Below are 15,907 nucleotides of genomic sequence, written 5' to 3' on the forward strand. Positions count from 1 at the left end.
ACCCCCTGTATATAGCCTCCACATTGACTCTGTACTGGTACCCCCTGTATATAGCCTCCACATTGACTCTGTACTGGTACCCCCTGTATATAGCCTCCACATTGACTCTGTACTGGTACCCCCTGTATATAGCCTCCACATTGACTCTGTACTGGTACCCCCTGTATATAGCCTCCACATTGACTCTGTACCGTAACACCCTGTATATAGCCTCCACATTGACTCTGTACTGGTACCCCCCTGTATATAGCCTCCACATTGACTCTGTACTGGTACCCCCTGTATATAGCCTCCACATTGACTCTGTACTGGTACCCCCTGTATATAGCCTCCACATTGACTCTGTACTGGTACCCCCCCTGTATATAGCCTCCACATTGACTCTGTACTGGTACCCCCTGTATATAGCCTCCACATTGACTCTGTACCGGTAACACCCTGTATATAGCCTCCACATTGACTCTGTACCGGTACCCCCTGTATATAGCCTCCACATTGACTCTGTACTGGTACCCCCTGTATATAGCCTCCACATTGACTCTGTACTGGTACCCCTGTATAGCCTCCACATTGACTTACTGGTACCCCCTGTATATAGCCCATTGACCTACTGGTACCCCTGTATATAGCCTCCACATTGGACTCTGTACTGGTACCCCCTGTATATAGCCTCCACATTGACTCTGTACTGGTACCCCCTGTATATAGCCTCCACATTGACTCTGTACTGGTACCACCTGTATATAGCCTCCACATTGACTCTGTACCGGTACCACCTGTATATAGCCTCCACATTGACTCTGTACCGGTACCCCCTGTATATAGCCTCCACATTGACTCTGTACCGGTACCACCTGTATATAGCCTCCACATTGACTCTGTACCGGTACCCCCTGTATATAGCCTCCACATTGACTCTGTACTGGTACCCCCTGTTATATAGCCTCCACATTGACTCTGTACTGGTACCCCCTGTATATAGCCTCCACATTGACTCTGTACTGGTACCCCCTGTATATAGCCTCCACATTGACTCTGTACTGGTACCCCCTGTATATAGCCTCCACATTGACTCTGTACTGGTACCCCCTGTATATAGCCTCCACATTGACTCTGTACTGGTACCCCCTGTATATAGCCTCCACATTGACTCTGTACTGGTACCCCCTGTATAAAGCCTCCACATTGACTCTGTACTGGTACCCCCTGTATATAGCCTCCACATTGACTCTGTACCGGTACCCCCTGTATATAGCCTCCACATTGACTCTGTACCGGTACCCCCTGTATATAGCCTCCACATTGACTCTGTACTGGTACCACCTGTATATAGCCTCCACATTGACTCTGTACTGGTACCCCCTGTATATAGCCTCCACATTGACTCTGTACTGGTACCCCCTGTATATAGCCTCCACATTGACTCTGTACCGGTACCCCCTGTATATAGCCTCCACATTGACTCTGTACCGGTACCCCCTGTATATAGCCTCCACATTGACTCTGTACTGGTACCCCCTGTATATAGCCTCCACATTGACTCTGTACTGGTACCCCCTGTATATGGCCTCCACATTGACTCTGTACTGGTACCCCCCCTGTATATAGCCTCCACATTGACTCTGTACTGGTACCACCTGTATAAAGCCTCACTATTGTTACTTTACTGCTGCTGTTTAATTATTTGTCACTTTTATATGACATTTTATACTTAACACATTTTTCTTAAAACTCCTTAAAGAATTGTTGGTTAAGGGCTTGTAAGTAAGCATTTGGCACTAGCCTTTAAAGCAGAGTTGCAAAGAAAAAGCCATATCTCAGACTGGCCAATGAAAATAAAAGATTACGATGGGCAAAAGAACACAGACACTAGACAGAGGAACTCTGCCTAGAAGGCCAGCATCCCGGAGTCGCCTCTACTGTTGATGCTGAGACTGGTGTTTTATGGGTACTATTTAATGAAGCTGCCAGTTGAAAACTAGACACTCTAATGTACTTGTCTTCTTGCTCAGTTGTGCACCGGGGCCTCCCACTCCTCTTTCTATTCTGGTTAGGGCCAGTTTGCGCTGTTCTGTGAAGGGAGTAGAGATCTTCAGTTTCTTGGCAACTTCTCACATAGAATTGCCTTAATTTCTCAGAACAAGAATAGGCTAATGAGTTTTAGAAGAAAATTCTTTGTTTCTGGAGATTTTGAGCCTGTAATCGAACCCACAAATCCTGATGCTCTAGATACTCAACTAGTCTAAAGAAGGCCAGTTTTATTGCTTCTTTAATCAGAACAACAGTTTTCAGCTGTGCTAACATAATTGCAAAAGGGGTTTACTATTGATTAATTACCCTTTTAAAATGATAAACTTGGATTAGCTAACACAACGTGCCATTGGAACACAGGAGTGATGGTTGCTGAATCACCCTTTTCCAGCTACAATAGTCATTGTTACAGAACAATATATATATACTTCTATATATACACACACACAGTATATTTTTATTATTCACTATTATTAACCACTTGATAAAACACAAAAACCCCATACAACATAGATCAGCCCCATGATAAAACATAGATTAGTCCCATGATAAAACATAGATTAGCCCCATGATAAAACAGAGCTTAGCCTCATGATAAAACAGATTAAACCCATGCTAAAACAGATTAACCCCATAAAACATAGATTAACCACATGATAAAACAGATTAAACCCATGCTAAAACAGATTAAACCCATGCTAAAACAGATTAAACCCATGCTAAAACAGATTAAACCCATGCTAAAACAGATTAACCCCATAAAACATAGATTAACCACATGATAAAAGAGATTAAACCAACAATAAAACATAGATTGGACATCGCTTCCAAAGCGCAGTTGTGCATTTGAAACCCATAAAGAACAAAATCTGTATTTTCTCCACTGTGTTTTAATAGCCTACAGAGCAATGTTTGTGAATCTATTAAATCGCGACCTCGAGTGTGCTCACAAGTAGTGTCCGTTGTCATGGTAACAGGTTGTTTGAGACCCATCCAGAATGCAAAGACGTTTTCTTCCTGTTCCGAGACGTGGAAGACCTGGAGAGGCTGCGGAACAACAAGGAGCTACAAACTCACGGCCTACGGTCAGTGGCACCCTTCGCCTCCTCCTATCTCCTTTCTCTCTCCTGCCATTCTACCTCCTCCTCTCACCCTCTCATCATCACCCACTTGTCAGCTCCCAGATAAGCTCTGAGCACATCCAGAGATGCCAGTGTAGAAGCTGTGAGGACGGTGGGCCCCTTATTTCTTATTGTCTTAGTACATTGACAACACAGCCAACTAGATTCAGAGATGGGGTGAGTTGCACCATGAGATTTTTTTTTTTTGTAGAGTAAATTAATAAGGTTGGGTCTAGGAAGCACAGCTGTTTGTTTGTTTATTGTGTATTGGGATCCCCATTAGCTTTTGCAGAGGCAGCAGCTATTCCTTCTAGGTTCCACGAACAACACAAAACATGACAAGCAACAATCACTGATAGACAAGGACAGTCACACACATTTATAATACAACGGATGTACGAACAAAAAATTATACAAACAATAAAACTACAAAAAGTGTGTGTGTGTTTGTTTGTGTGGTTAGAAGCTGGTTAGAATATGAGCTGGCACTCCACAGACCACATGCACAGAATACCTTACTGCATTCACGTTGATAGCCAAGTTTACATTGTAGTATAACTAGTATAATCTCATGCAGCTTCTAGTGTCGTCATCGTCAAACAAATTGGTAAAATGGCACTGACGGATGACGCCTTGAGCTCATACAAAACATTGCAGGTTTCTACTTTTTCTAGCGTTTTTCCTCAAATTGTATTACTTGTTTCGTGCAATACTTCATAAACCCGGGCAGAACAATTGGAATATCAATCCCCACCGCTCCCCCCTCTGAGATTTTCACTGTACCGTGTAATTACAGTACACCTGCAACCCTGTACATGTGACTATTAAACTTTTAATCTAAATCTAATTTAATATGCCTGTTCTTGAGGCGAACATGAGTGGACTGATATTACTTGTCTTGTACCTGCTGCAGCCCTGGCAAAAAGGAGACATTTAACCCAGTGTCTGTTGTCTACGTTCCCTCACAGCGACCCACAACACACCTCGCCTTCTAAAGCTCATGGCGCTGAGGCATTAAATGGTTGCCAACGCTGGAGCTAATTAAGCCACAGTGAGGGTTGTGGCTATTAATTCAGCAACAGGGTGCCTCAGAATGTGACTAAACTAGAGGTCGACCGATTAATCGGAATGGACGATTAATTATGGCCGATTTCAAATTTTCATAACAAACGGTAATCAGCATTTTTGGACACCGATCATGGCCTATTACATTGCACTCCACGAGGAGACTGTGTGGCAGGCTGACTACCTGTTATGTGAGTGCAGCAAGGAGCCAAGGTAAGGTGCTAGCTAGCATTAAATGTATCTTATAAAAAACAATCAATCTTAACATAATCACTAGTTAACGACACATGGTTGATGTTACTAGTTTATCTTGCTTGTCCTCCGTTGCATATAATCGATGCGGTGCCTGTTAATATATCATTGAATCAAATCAAATTTATTTATATAGCCCTTCGTACATCAGCTGATATCTCAAAGTGCTGTACAGAAACCCAGCCTAAAACCCCAAACAGCAAGCAATGCAGGTGTAGAAGCACGGTGGCTAGGAAAAACTCCCTAGAAAGGCCAAAACCTAGGAAGAAACCTTGAGAGGAACCAGGCTATGTGGGGTGGCCTCTTCTGGCTGTGCCGGGTGGAGAATTATAACAGAACATGGCCAAGATGTTCAAATGTTCATAAATGACCAGCATGGTCAAATTATAATAATCACAGGCAGAACAGTTGAAACTGGAGCAGCAGCACGGCCAGGTGGACTGGGGACAGCAAGGAGTCATCATGTCAGGTAGTCCTGAGGCATGGTCCTCAGGAATCATAGCCTACTTCGCCAAATGAGTGATTTAACAAGCGCATTTGTGAAAAAAGCACTGTCGTTGCACCAATGTGTACCTAACCATAAACATCAACGCCTTTCTTAAAATCAAAACACAAGTATATATTTTTAAACCTGCATATTTAGTTAATATTGCCTGCTAACATGAATTTCTTTTTTTACTAGGAAAATTGTGTCACTTCTCTTGCTTTCTGTGCAACAGAGTCAAGGTATATGCAGCAGTTTGGGCCGCCTGGCTCGTTGCGAACTAATTTGCCAGAATTGTACGTAATTATGACATAACATTGAAGGTTGTGCAATGTAACAGGAATATTTAGACTTATGGATGTCACCCGTTAGTTAAATACGGAACGGTTCCGTATTTCACTGAAAGAATAAACGTTTTGTTTTCGAAATGATAGTTTCCTGATTTGACCATATTAATGACCTAAGGAAGCTATACTGTTACGCTGGCAATACTAAAATGCCTATGAACATCCAATAGTCAAAGGTATATGAAATACAGATGTTATAGAGAGAAATAGACCTATAATTCCTATAATAACTGCAACCTAAAACTTCTTACCTGGGAATATTGAAAACTCATGTTAAAAGGAACCACCAGCTTTCATATGTTCTGAGCAAGGAACTAAAACGTTAGCTTTTTTACATGGCACATTATTTAAACCAAATTGAACATGTTTTATTATTTATTTGAGGCTAAATTTATTTTATTGATGTATTATATTAAGTTAAACTAAACGTGTTCATTCAGTATTGTTGTAATTGTCATTATTACAAATAAACAAACAAAAAATAGTCCGATTAATCGGTATCTGCGTTTTTTGGTCCTCCAATAATCTGTATCCGAGTTGAAAAATCATAATCGGTTGACCTCTAGACTAAACACACACGGATGAAAGCTACGTTTGCTACCTCCAGCGTCAACTTCAGTTACTTCTTAGTATGACATGTTTTTAAAGGCTCTCTGGTCTCTTTATTTGACTGAGGTAGAAAATCTATTATTTTCTTGACTGTCTATACTAAAGTACTCAGACTATGACTTGGTAGCATGGATACTGAAGAGTTCCTTGAGATCTTCTGATGATGAAATATTTCTGATAGCTCGGTTAATTGAAGCGTGGTGCTAGCATGGGGAGGGGAGGGGGGGCATGTAACTAGCTACATTCAAGTTTTTATCTTACAACCTAGACATGTGTACTGTGTATTTACCTATTTAGTTGTAACTGCTGGAGAGCATGGTGCATCTAACCTGACCAGCATTATCATGAGGTACACTTGGTGCCTTCAGGAACACAAACACATGAGTGTCTGCGCTAGTCAATCAGTTGCTAATGCCATAAAACTAAACAGATGTCTCATTCTCCCTTCCATAAATTTCCCTTTAGCTAACAACACAGAAGCTTGCTACTTTGCATTGACCGATGTCACGGTTCGACTGTGTTAGTGTCTGCCTTTCTACGTCTGATCCTGTCTACCTCTGACAATGGCGTTTTGTTCCATGTCTTGAAGGATAATGCACTTCATTGAGAAAAGCGTGGCCAGACTTAATCAGATGGAACGACTGGACCAACTGATCCTAGATCTGGGCAAAAGCCACTATCGTTACAACTCCCCTCCGAAGTACTACATGGTAGGTGTTCAGTCTGTCCTACTCTGTAGGTTTTCTGGCTAATGTAATCTTGTCCACGTGATCTTGTTCCTTTATGACCTTAAAGGCAAAACTGATCCTAGATCAGCACTCAAAATATTCCATGACTAGAAAATACGGTTCCAGTACTACCTTTGCTTAACAACAGAACGTGGACTTTCACAGAACAATCATCACCACAGGACTAGGGATGTGTGGAGATTTTCTTGCAATCCATCCAGCTTTAATCTTCTGTCTAGATAATAACTGCATGATAACGTAATGGAAAATCTGGCTTGCTATTTTGCTGGATGTTGGATCATCAGATAATTCTGAGTCTATTGCTCTCTGTTTATCAAACATTTATGACCTTCCAGGGCCCTAATTATGTCCTTTGGGTTTATTCCAGTACGTGGGGGCAGAGTTTATTCGAGCCGTCCAGCCAATCCTGAAGGACAACTGGACCTCAGAAGTGGAGGAGGCTTGGAAGGTAAACAGTTGATGGGAACATTCCCATCCTAGCTAACAACCATGGTGTGACGATGACCATGAGCCGCCCGTCTGTTCCTTTATCTATGTGGAGAAGCTATTTAACGGTTAAAACACTACTTTATAAGGCCTTAAAAAGGTCCATCTGGGATTGGGACATGCAGTTTTGGACTTTTAAATTAAATACAGTTTATTTAGCCATTGATTCTTGAAAAAAATATAACATATTCATGCCTCATAGGCTTAGTTCAACTGTCGTACCCCATCAGAACCCAAAATATAAGCTTGCTTTACTCAATTTGTAAACAATGTAATTGTGAAGACTATAGCTTTAAAATGTTTTTAAACCATAGAGATCCTATTAAATGACATGTAAGTAAGTGTTTAAAACTATCATTTTGATTGCATGGATCGTCTGTCCTTGGATACATAACGCATTTCTTCTGCTCTATCTCTCAGCCGTTTACCCAACAAAGTAGCAGGGCGTCGGCTTTGTGGTTGTTTGAGTGCCAGATTGCCCTTTTGAAATATTACACAATTCTTTTCTAACTATTTATACTGGATTGTGGGTAATTCAGTAGCGTTGCAACAATGGTTATTGACATGTGCGTAGTTGTAGAATATAGTGGTAAATATACCCTCCCCATTTCGGCCTGTTTGCTTCCGTTTGGTTTATAGTGAATACACCAGTATCGGGGGGGCAGGGTAGCCTAGTGGTTGAACTAGTAACCGGAAGGTTGCATGGAGCAAATGGAATGGCATCTCAAACATAAAAACCATGTGTTTGTTACCATTCTGCCGCTCCAGCCATTACCACGAGCCCGTCTTCCCCATTTAAGGTGCCACTAACCTCCGGTGGAACCTGCTTTTCAGCACATCTGTAGGAAAAGACTCAAAGCAATCTGTTCAATACACCCAGAAAACATTTCAAACTGCTTGATTGCTGAATACATGTGCCATTCGCCCACTGTCCTACAGTGTTAAGTATATGCTCTGAAGAGCTGTGGTGCTTGTTGAAAGTGCAATAGTATCATTTAATGCTGCAATGTGTAACTTTTTGGGCAACTCGACCAAATTCACATAGAATGTGAGTTATATGCCATTCTCAGTGAAAGAAAGTCTAAGAAGTGGTATGTGTTCTATGTGTTCTATTTCTATGCTTCCCCTATCTTTTACTTTCAATTTTGTACACCAGCTTCAAACAGCTGAAAATACTATATTTTGGGGTTATTGAAAAGAACGGTTTAGACGGTTCAATGATTCTTTACACCATTTTTGTTTTGTCACAAACTGAAATTAGGGGACTAAGAATTTTTGCTACCAGGAAATGGTGGAGTTTCTGCATATTGTACTTTCAAATAGCACAGGAAAGACACAGTATGACAGTGACCTCTAGTGGATTGACTACATACATTGTAGGCAATGTGAATTGTGAATGAAAATCTAGACTTTCTAGACTAAATCTAGAATTTTCCTTCCCGAGAAAATTGCAAGAAATTACCAGGCATCCCAGTATTCCTGTTCAAACCGGAAGTGCTATTTAAAAGCATATAATACCAGTGAAAAAAATCTGGCATGATTGTACGGGGCTCCCAAGCGGCACAGTGGTCTAAGGCACTGCATCTCAGTGCTAGTGGTGTCACTACATTCCCTAGTTCGATTCTAGGCTGTATCACAACCTGCTGTGATTGCAAGTCCCATAGGGCGGCGCACAATTGGCCCAGCGTAGTCCGGGTTAGGGTTTGGCTGGGGTACGCGGTTATCGTAAATAAGAATTAGTTCTTAACTGACTTGCCTAGTTAAATAACAAAATATCACTGTAAATGGATAAATATACACATTAATGTAATAGTTTCTTGTTGAAATTGTTGTAAGTTCTCTCCATCTCACCACACTATTTCGTTGATGTAGCCTACTTTAATGTATGCCCTATGAAGCACTGTTGGCCAACTGGTGAAATATTATGAGGTTATTACAGTCAAGTGAAAATGTGATTAGTTTTAGCCTACATTTGACTGAAAGATCTCGGACACCTTGCTCTTATTCTCTCCCCTTGCACCTGGCTATCGGGAGAATTAGGGAAGGTTGTGTTTTTACTTTATGATAACCAGCTTATTGTGGTGACCTTGTCAAAGGGAACATCTGATTCTCCGCTAATTAAACGGGGCAGCAGGGTAGCCTAGTGATTAGGGCGTTAGACTAGTAACCGAAAGGTTGCAAGATCAAATCCCTGAGCTGACAAGGTACAAATATGTTGTTCTGCCCCTGAACAGGCAGTTAACCCACGGTTCCTAGGCCGTCATTGAAAATAAGAATTTGTTCTTAACTGACTTGCCTAGTTAAATGAAGGTAAAATAAAAAACATGTGAGCTAATAGTAGCAGAGATTCCGCACCGTGGACAGTGCTGGGGTTGATCAATTGCCCTTGAATCTAAACCCGCAAGCTAAACAAATGATCTGCTGAATCCCCCTCTCTCCACTTACCTCACTATGTTGGGGGTGTAGGCCTGCATGTCAGAACAATCCTACACTTCCTCGAACCACCAGAACATGTTATTGTGCGCTTGTAGATTTTGCATTCTGCCTCGGTGGCATTTCTTTTAGTGAAGCTTTGCCATACAGCAGAAGTGTAAAGGAATGAGCGTTGATGATCAGCAGATCAGAGACGGCTGTAGCAGAGAAGCCAAATTTAAACATGACATATAATTTAACATCTTCATTTCACGTCACACTGTTCATAGAAATAATTCATTATAATTGACCGGTTTCTCTCAATTATTTATCTCAGTAAACAGGTTTCTCCGTAGCCCGGTTCCCGTTATTAAACCCTGATGTGAATATGGTTGTAGGCCCGCAGTGATCTACCTTAGCCATCTCCTTTCTCCATATCCATTTACCAACCGCAACTCACTATGAGAAAAATGTTTCACCACTTAGTCTCATAGGCATACAATGTCATCTTTGTAAGCTATTTACCAGATGTAACACACTAATTGCATAAATGTACACCACTGTGGTCGTGTCTACACGCTTACATGCGACTTCTGCTATCAGAATACAAAGATCGCATTGAAAAGACGGGGTCTAGATGCACAAAAGTCGCTTTGTGGTCTGTTTGTGTTCAGATCAAGCTGACCACTTCAGGAGGTGGTCAGGGATGCATTGTGTGTGAATGTATTATTTGACCCTGCTGGTTGTCTATGAACATTTTGAACATCTTGAAGATCGATCTGGCTTTAATGGCCATGTACTCTTATAATTTCCACCAGCCAGAAGAGGACTTGCCACCCCTCAGAGCCTGGTTCGTCTCTAGGTTTCTTTGTAAGTTCCTGCCTTTCTATGGAGTTTTTCCTAGCCACCGGGCTTCTACATCTGCATTGCTTGCTTGCAGTGGGCAGCGTCATCAGCACTCCTCGCACAAGTCTCCTAAAAACTTGTTTTTTGGGACTGAACAGCACATTTTCATTATAACATTATAATGAATAATTTTGCACGCCCAATTTTTCTGTTTTTGATTTGTTAAAAAAGTTTGAAATATCCAATAAATGTCGTTCCACTTCATGATTGTGTCCCACTTGTTGTTGATTCTTCACAAAAAATACAGTTTTATCTTTGTTTGAAGCCTGAAATGTGGCAAAAGGTCGCAAAGTTCAAGGGGGCCGAATACTTTCGCAAGGCACTGTAGACCATGCATCCACATGATGCTTCTGGAATTTCAATTAGCACTTGAGACTGAATCTTGTACTGTACTTGCTCTTGTCTCAACCAATGAAATAGAGACAGAAAGACACCATTTAGTAACACAATTACACTGAACAAAAATCTAAACTCAACAGGTAAAGTGTTAGTCCCATGTTTCATGAGCTGAAATAAAATATCCCAGAAATGTCCCATACGCACAAAAAGCTTATTTCTCTCAAATGTTGTTCACAAATTTGTTTACATCCCTGTTAGTGAGCATTTCTCCTTTGCAAAGATAATCCATCCACCTGACAGGTGTGACATATCAAGAAGCTGATTAAGCAGCATGGTCATTACACAGGTGCACCTTGTGCTGGGAACAATAAAAGGATATTTTAAAATGTGCCGTTTTGTCACACAACACAATGCCACAGATGGCTCAAGTTGTGGGAGCGAGCAATTGGCATTCTGACTGCAGGAATGTCCACCAGAGCTGTTCCCAGAGAATTATAATGTTAATTTCTCTACCATAAGCCACGTCATTTTAGAGAATTTGACAGTACGTCCAACCGGCCTCAAAACTGCTGACCAAGTGTAACCACGCCAGCCGAGGACCTCCACATCCAGGATCGTCTGAGACCAGCCACTCGGACAGCTGATGAAACTATGGGTTTGCACAATTGAAGAATTTCTGCACAAACTGTCAGAAACTGTCTCAGGGAAGCTCATCTGTCAGCTCATCATCCTCACCAGGGTCTTAACCTGACTACAGTTCGGCGTCGTAACCGACTTCAATGGGAAAATTCTCACCTTCGATGACCACTGGCACGCTGGAGAAGTGTGCTCTTCACGGATGAAGAGATGGCAGACAGTGTGTATGGCATCATGTGGGTGAGCGGTTTGCTGATGTCAACGTTGTGAACAGAGTGCCCCATGGTGGTGGGATTATGGTATGGGCAGGCATATGCTACGGACAACGAACACAATTGCATTTTATCGATGGCAATTTCAGATACCGCAATGAGATCCTGAGGCCCATTTTCATGCCATTCATCTAACGCCATCACCTCATGTTTCAGCATGATATTGCACGGCCTCATGTTGCAAGGATCTGCACACAATTCCTGGGAAGTGAAAATGTTCCAGTTCTTCCATGGCCTGTATACTCACCAGACATGTCACCCATTGAGCATGTTTGGGATGCTCTGGATCGACGAAGAGGAGTGGGACAACACTCCACAATCAACAGCCTGATCAACTCAATGCGAAGGAGATGTGTCATGCTGCATGTAGCAAATGGTGGTCACACCAGATACTGACTGGTTTTCTGATCCACGCCCCTACCTTCTTTAAAAAGACACTGTATCTGTGACCAACAGATGCACATCTGTATTCCCAGTCATGTGAAATCCATAGATGAGAGCCTAATGAATTTATTTCAATTGGCTGATTTCCTTCTATGTAAAATCTTTGAAATTGTTGGATGTTGTGTTCAGTGTATACTGTAATATCTTGAATAGGCTGAGCCCAGGCTTTTATCTCCAGGATGTTTAAGGCCCTTGCCCTCATAGTTGCAGGCCTTTGTCAGCTTGGCATTTAGCTATAAGGGCACATTTGTAATCCAGCAGAGTTGTGCTGAAAACATGTTGCCAGTATGATATTTTATTTGTCTGTGTTGTTATTCACTAAGTACCAGGCTTTCTAAGCTTTTTGTCTCCATTAACAAGAGCACCAGGAACATCCAGGGGAAAAACGGAAAGCCCTGATTCAATGTTGTGCTGTGTTAATGGGACAACAGAGTTCAGTTTTTGACTAAAATTCATTCGGACATCTCAAAAGGACTGCCATGTATAACAGTGGTTCCCAACCTTTTTCGGTTACTGTGCCACCAACTGATTTTTGCTCTGCCCAGAGTACACCTGAAGTAACCCCTCATGTGCATTTTATCAGTAAGCCTATGGTCTCATGAGTCTTCTCATGTACCCCCTGTGGATAGGCCAAGTACCCCCAGGGTCCTAGTACCCCTGGTTGGGAACCACTGCTGTATTTACCCTATAATAGAGCAGTAGATGTCTATTCCATGTCTTATGTGTTGACCTTCATGTTGTCCCACAGACGTTGTTCCTGTACATCACCAGTATCATGAAGCAAGGCTATGTGGAAGAGGAGAAGAACCAGAGGAACACCATGGCCAACACCAGGAGAGAGAGACCAGAGAAGAGGCTCAATGTCATCTAGGAGCGGCCTAATCTCCAGTCAACTTGTACAGTGCATTCGGGAAGTATTCAGACCCCTGGCCTTTTTCCACATTGTGATTCGTTACAGCCTTATTCTACAATGGATTAAATAAATAAAAACATCATCAATCTGCACACAACAACCCATAAGGACAAGGCAGAAACAGGTTTAAAACTTTGAAAATGTATTTAGTAAAACAAAAATACCTTTACATAAGTATTCAGACCCTTTGCTATGAGACTCGAAATTGAGCTCAGGTGCATCCTGTTTCCATTGATCATCCTTGAGATGCTTCTACAAATTGAAGTCCACCTGTGGTAAATTCAATTGATTGGACATGATTTGGAAAGACACACACCTGTCTATATAAGTTCCCACAGTTGACAGTGCATGTCAGAGCAAAAACCAAGCCATGAGGTCGAAGGATTGTCCGTTGAGCTCCGAGACAGGACTGTCCTTAGGCACAGATCTGGGGAAGGGTACCAAAAAAGCTTTAAAGGTCCCCAAGAACACAGTGGCCTCCATCATTCTTTAATGGAAGAAGTTTGGAACCACCAGGACTCTTTGTAGAGATGACTGCCCGGCCAAACTGAGCAATCGGGGGAGAAGGGCCTTAGTGTGGGAGGTGACCAAGAAACCCGATGGTCACTCTGACAGAGCTCCAGAGTTCCTCTGTGGAGATGGGAGAACCTTCCAGAAGGACAACCATCTCTGCAGCACTCCACCAATCAGGCCTTTATGGTAGAGTGGCCAGACAGAAGCCACTCCTCAGTAAAAGGCACATGACAGCCTGTCGAATTTTGCGAAACGGCACCTAAAGGACTCTCAGACAATGAGAAACAAGATTCTCTGGTCTGACGAAACCAAGATAGAAGTCTTTGGCCTGAATGCGAAGTGTCACGTCTGGAGGAAACCAGGCACCATCCCAACTGTGAAGCATGGTGGTGACAGCATCATGCTGTGGTTATTTTTTTCAGCGGTAGAGACTGGATGACTAGCCAGGATCGAGGGAAAGATGAACGGAGCAAAGTACAGAGAGATCCTTGATGAAAACCTGCTCCAGAGCGCTCAGGACCTCAGACTGGGGTGAAGGTTCACCTTCCAACAGGACAACAACCCTAAGCACACAGCCAAGAAAACGCAGGAGTGGCTTCGGGACAAGTCTCTGAATGTCCTTGAGTGGCTCAGCCAGAGCCCGGACTTGAACCCAATCGAACATCTGTGGAGAGACCTGAAAATAGCTGTGCAGCAACGTTCCCCATCCAACCTGACAGAGCTTGAGAGGATCTGCAGAGAAGAATGGGAGAAACTCCCCAAATACAGTTGTGCCAAGCTTGTAGTGTCATAACCAAGAACAAGGGTGTAATTGCTGCCAAAGGTGCTTCAACAAAGTACGGAGTTAAAGGGTCTGAATACTTATGTAAATGTTTTATTTTTTTTATTTTTTATACATTTGCAAAACATTATGGGCTATTGTGTATAGATTGATGAGGGTGGAAAAAACTATTGAATCCATTTTAAAACAAAGCTGTAAAGTAACAAAATGTGGAAAAAGTCAAGGGGTCTGAATACTTTCCGAATGCACTGTATATGGATTCATTAAGACTCAAGTAAAGCATAGGCCAACACTACCAGGGTCGTATTCATTAGGGCACCCAATAGAAAATGTTTTGAAATGTTTCGCAATGAAAAATTAAAATGAGTGTTTCCTATTGGACAAGTCCCAGGAAATCCCTGCATATTTCAGTCCGTTTTCTTCCATTTTCTGCCTAATGAATATTACCCAGATGTCTGCTAGATGGTGCGTTCAAGACAACTGGGAATGAATCAAAAACAAGCTCAGACTGGGGAAATTTGTGACGTCAGTGATCTTCAGGTTGGAGAAGTCAGAGCTCTAGGATGATAATTCCGATTGGATGCGATGTCTGAGAGATTATAGCCTCAATTATTTAACCATGAATGTGCACTTTTAAAAATATATCTCCAGTCAACGTTGTTGCTAGCACGTGCACCCAAAATATAGCGTACCCTCTGGGTTAACTTGGTTTGAGTTTACGAAAACAGATTTAATACGACTACTAGTGTCATCCCAGATGAGGAATAAGACACTATTTCGGAGCACGTGTAATGTTTGCCAAAGTACAAAGTAATTACACACGCACTCTACACACACATACACATGGATTTTGTGTTGTAGAAATGTGATAGTAGAGTAGTGGCATAAAGGCACCTACTTAATGTGTTGTGAAAAGTGTTATTGAAATGTAAATGTCATGTAATATTTGTAAGTGTATAGAACTGCCTTAATGTTGCTGCACCCCAGGAAGAGAATGGGATCCTTAATCAATACAAATGACTAGTTGTTACACAGGAGTTAGCTAGTTAAAATGAAGTGTATCTTGAGGAGTAATTACTTGTAATTCATGTTTACTTACACAGTACATTACCCGTTCTGACAACCTTGCCAATATTTTTTACGTTTCTGGAAGTGCCATCCAAGTCAGACAATAAACACACTAGTGCACCATAGAGTACATTATTTTCTTTAGAACTATAGAGGAGGAGAAGTAAAAGTAGTAAACTACTTAAGTAGTACTTAAAGATTTGTGTAATTTCAGCCAGTAGTTTTGAAAGTGGAGCTCATGAGCCAAAAAGTGATTCCCGTTATTTGTGTACTACGTCATCAAATTGTGCCCTACGTAATCAATGTCGTATGATATGTTACATCCTGCAAAAAATAAATAATAATAATAATTGTGTTTGTGCAATTAGTATGATAAGTCAGAAATCCAATTTGTGCTATACTGTATATTATACATTTGTTGTGCTTAAGATCCTGCAGTGCATTTTTAAGTCCCCGGTACGTTAGTTTACACCACTGCC

The 15,907-nt window shown here is 41.8% G+C and overlaps 1 protein-coding gene across 1 annotated transcript in view; it reads left to right on the plus strand.

Moving 5' to 3' along the window:
- The window catches only part of LOC109900220 (neuroglobin), a 33,631-nt gene extending 20,335 nt beyond the window's left edge, over window positions 1–13,296 (plus strand). The window contains exons 3-6 of the mRNA XM_020495912.2: window positions 3,009–3,116; window positions 6,499–6,619; window positions 7,026–7,106; window positions 12,902–13,296. Of these exons, the coding sequence (XP_020351501.1) occupies window positions 3,009–3,116; window positions 6,499–6,619; window positions 7,026–7,106; window positions 12,902–13,024 (433 nt within the window). The 3' untranslated portion in view covers window positions 13,025–13,296. The remainder of the gene's footprint in view (window positions 1–3,008; window positions 3,117–6,498; window positions 6,620–7,025; window positions 7,107–12,901) is intronic.
- The last annotated feature ends 2,611 nt before the right edge of the window (window positions 13,297–15,907 follow it).

The sequence above is a fragment of the Oncorhynchus kisutch genome, linkage group LG12 (assembly GCF_002021735.2).
Source record: "Oncorhynchus kisutch isolate 150728-3 linkage group LG12, Okis_V2, whole genome shotgun sequence".
NCBI classification, from domain to species: Eukaryota; Metazoa; Chordata; class Actinopteri; order Salmoniformes; family Salmonidae; genus Oncorhynchus; species Oncorhynchus kisutch.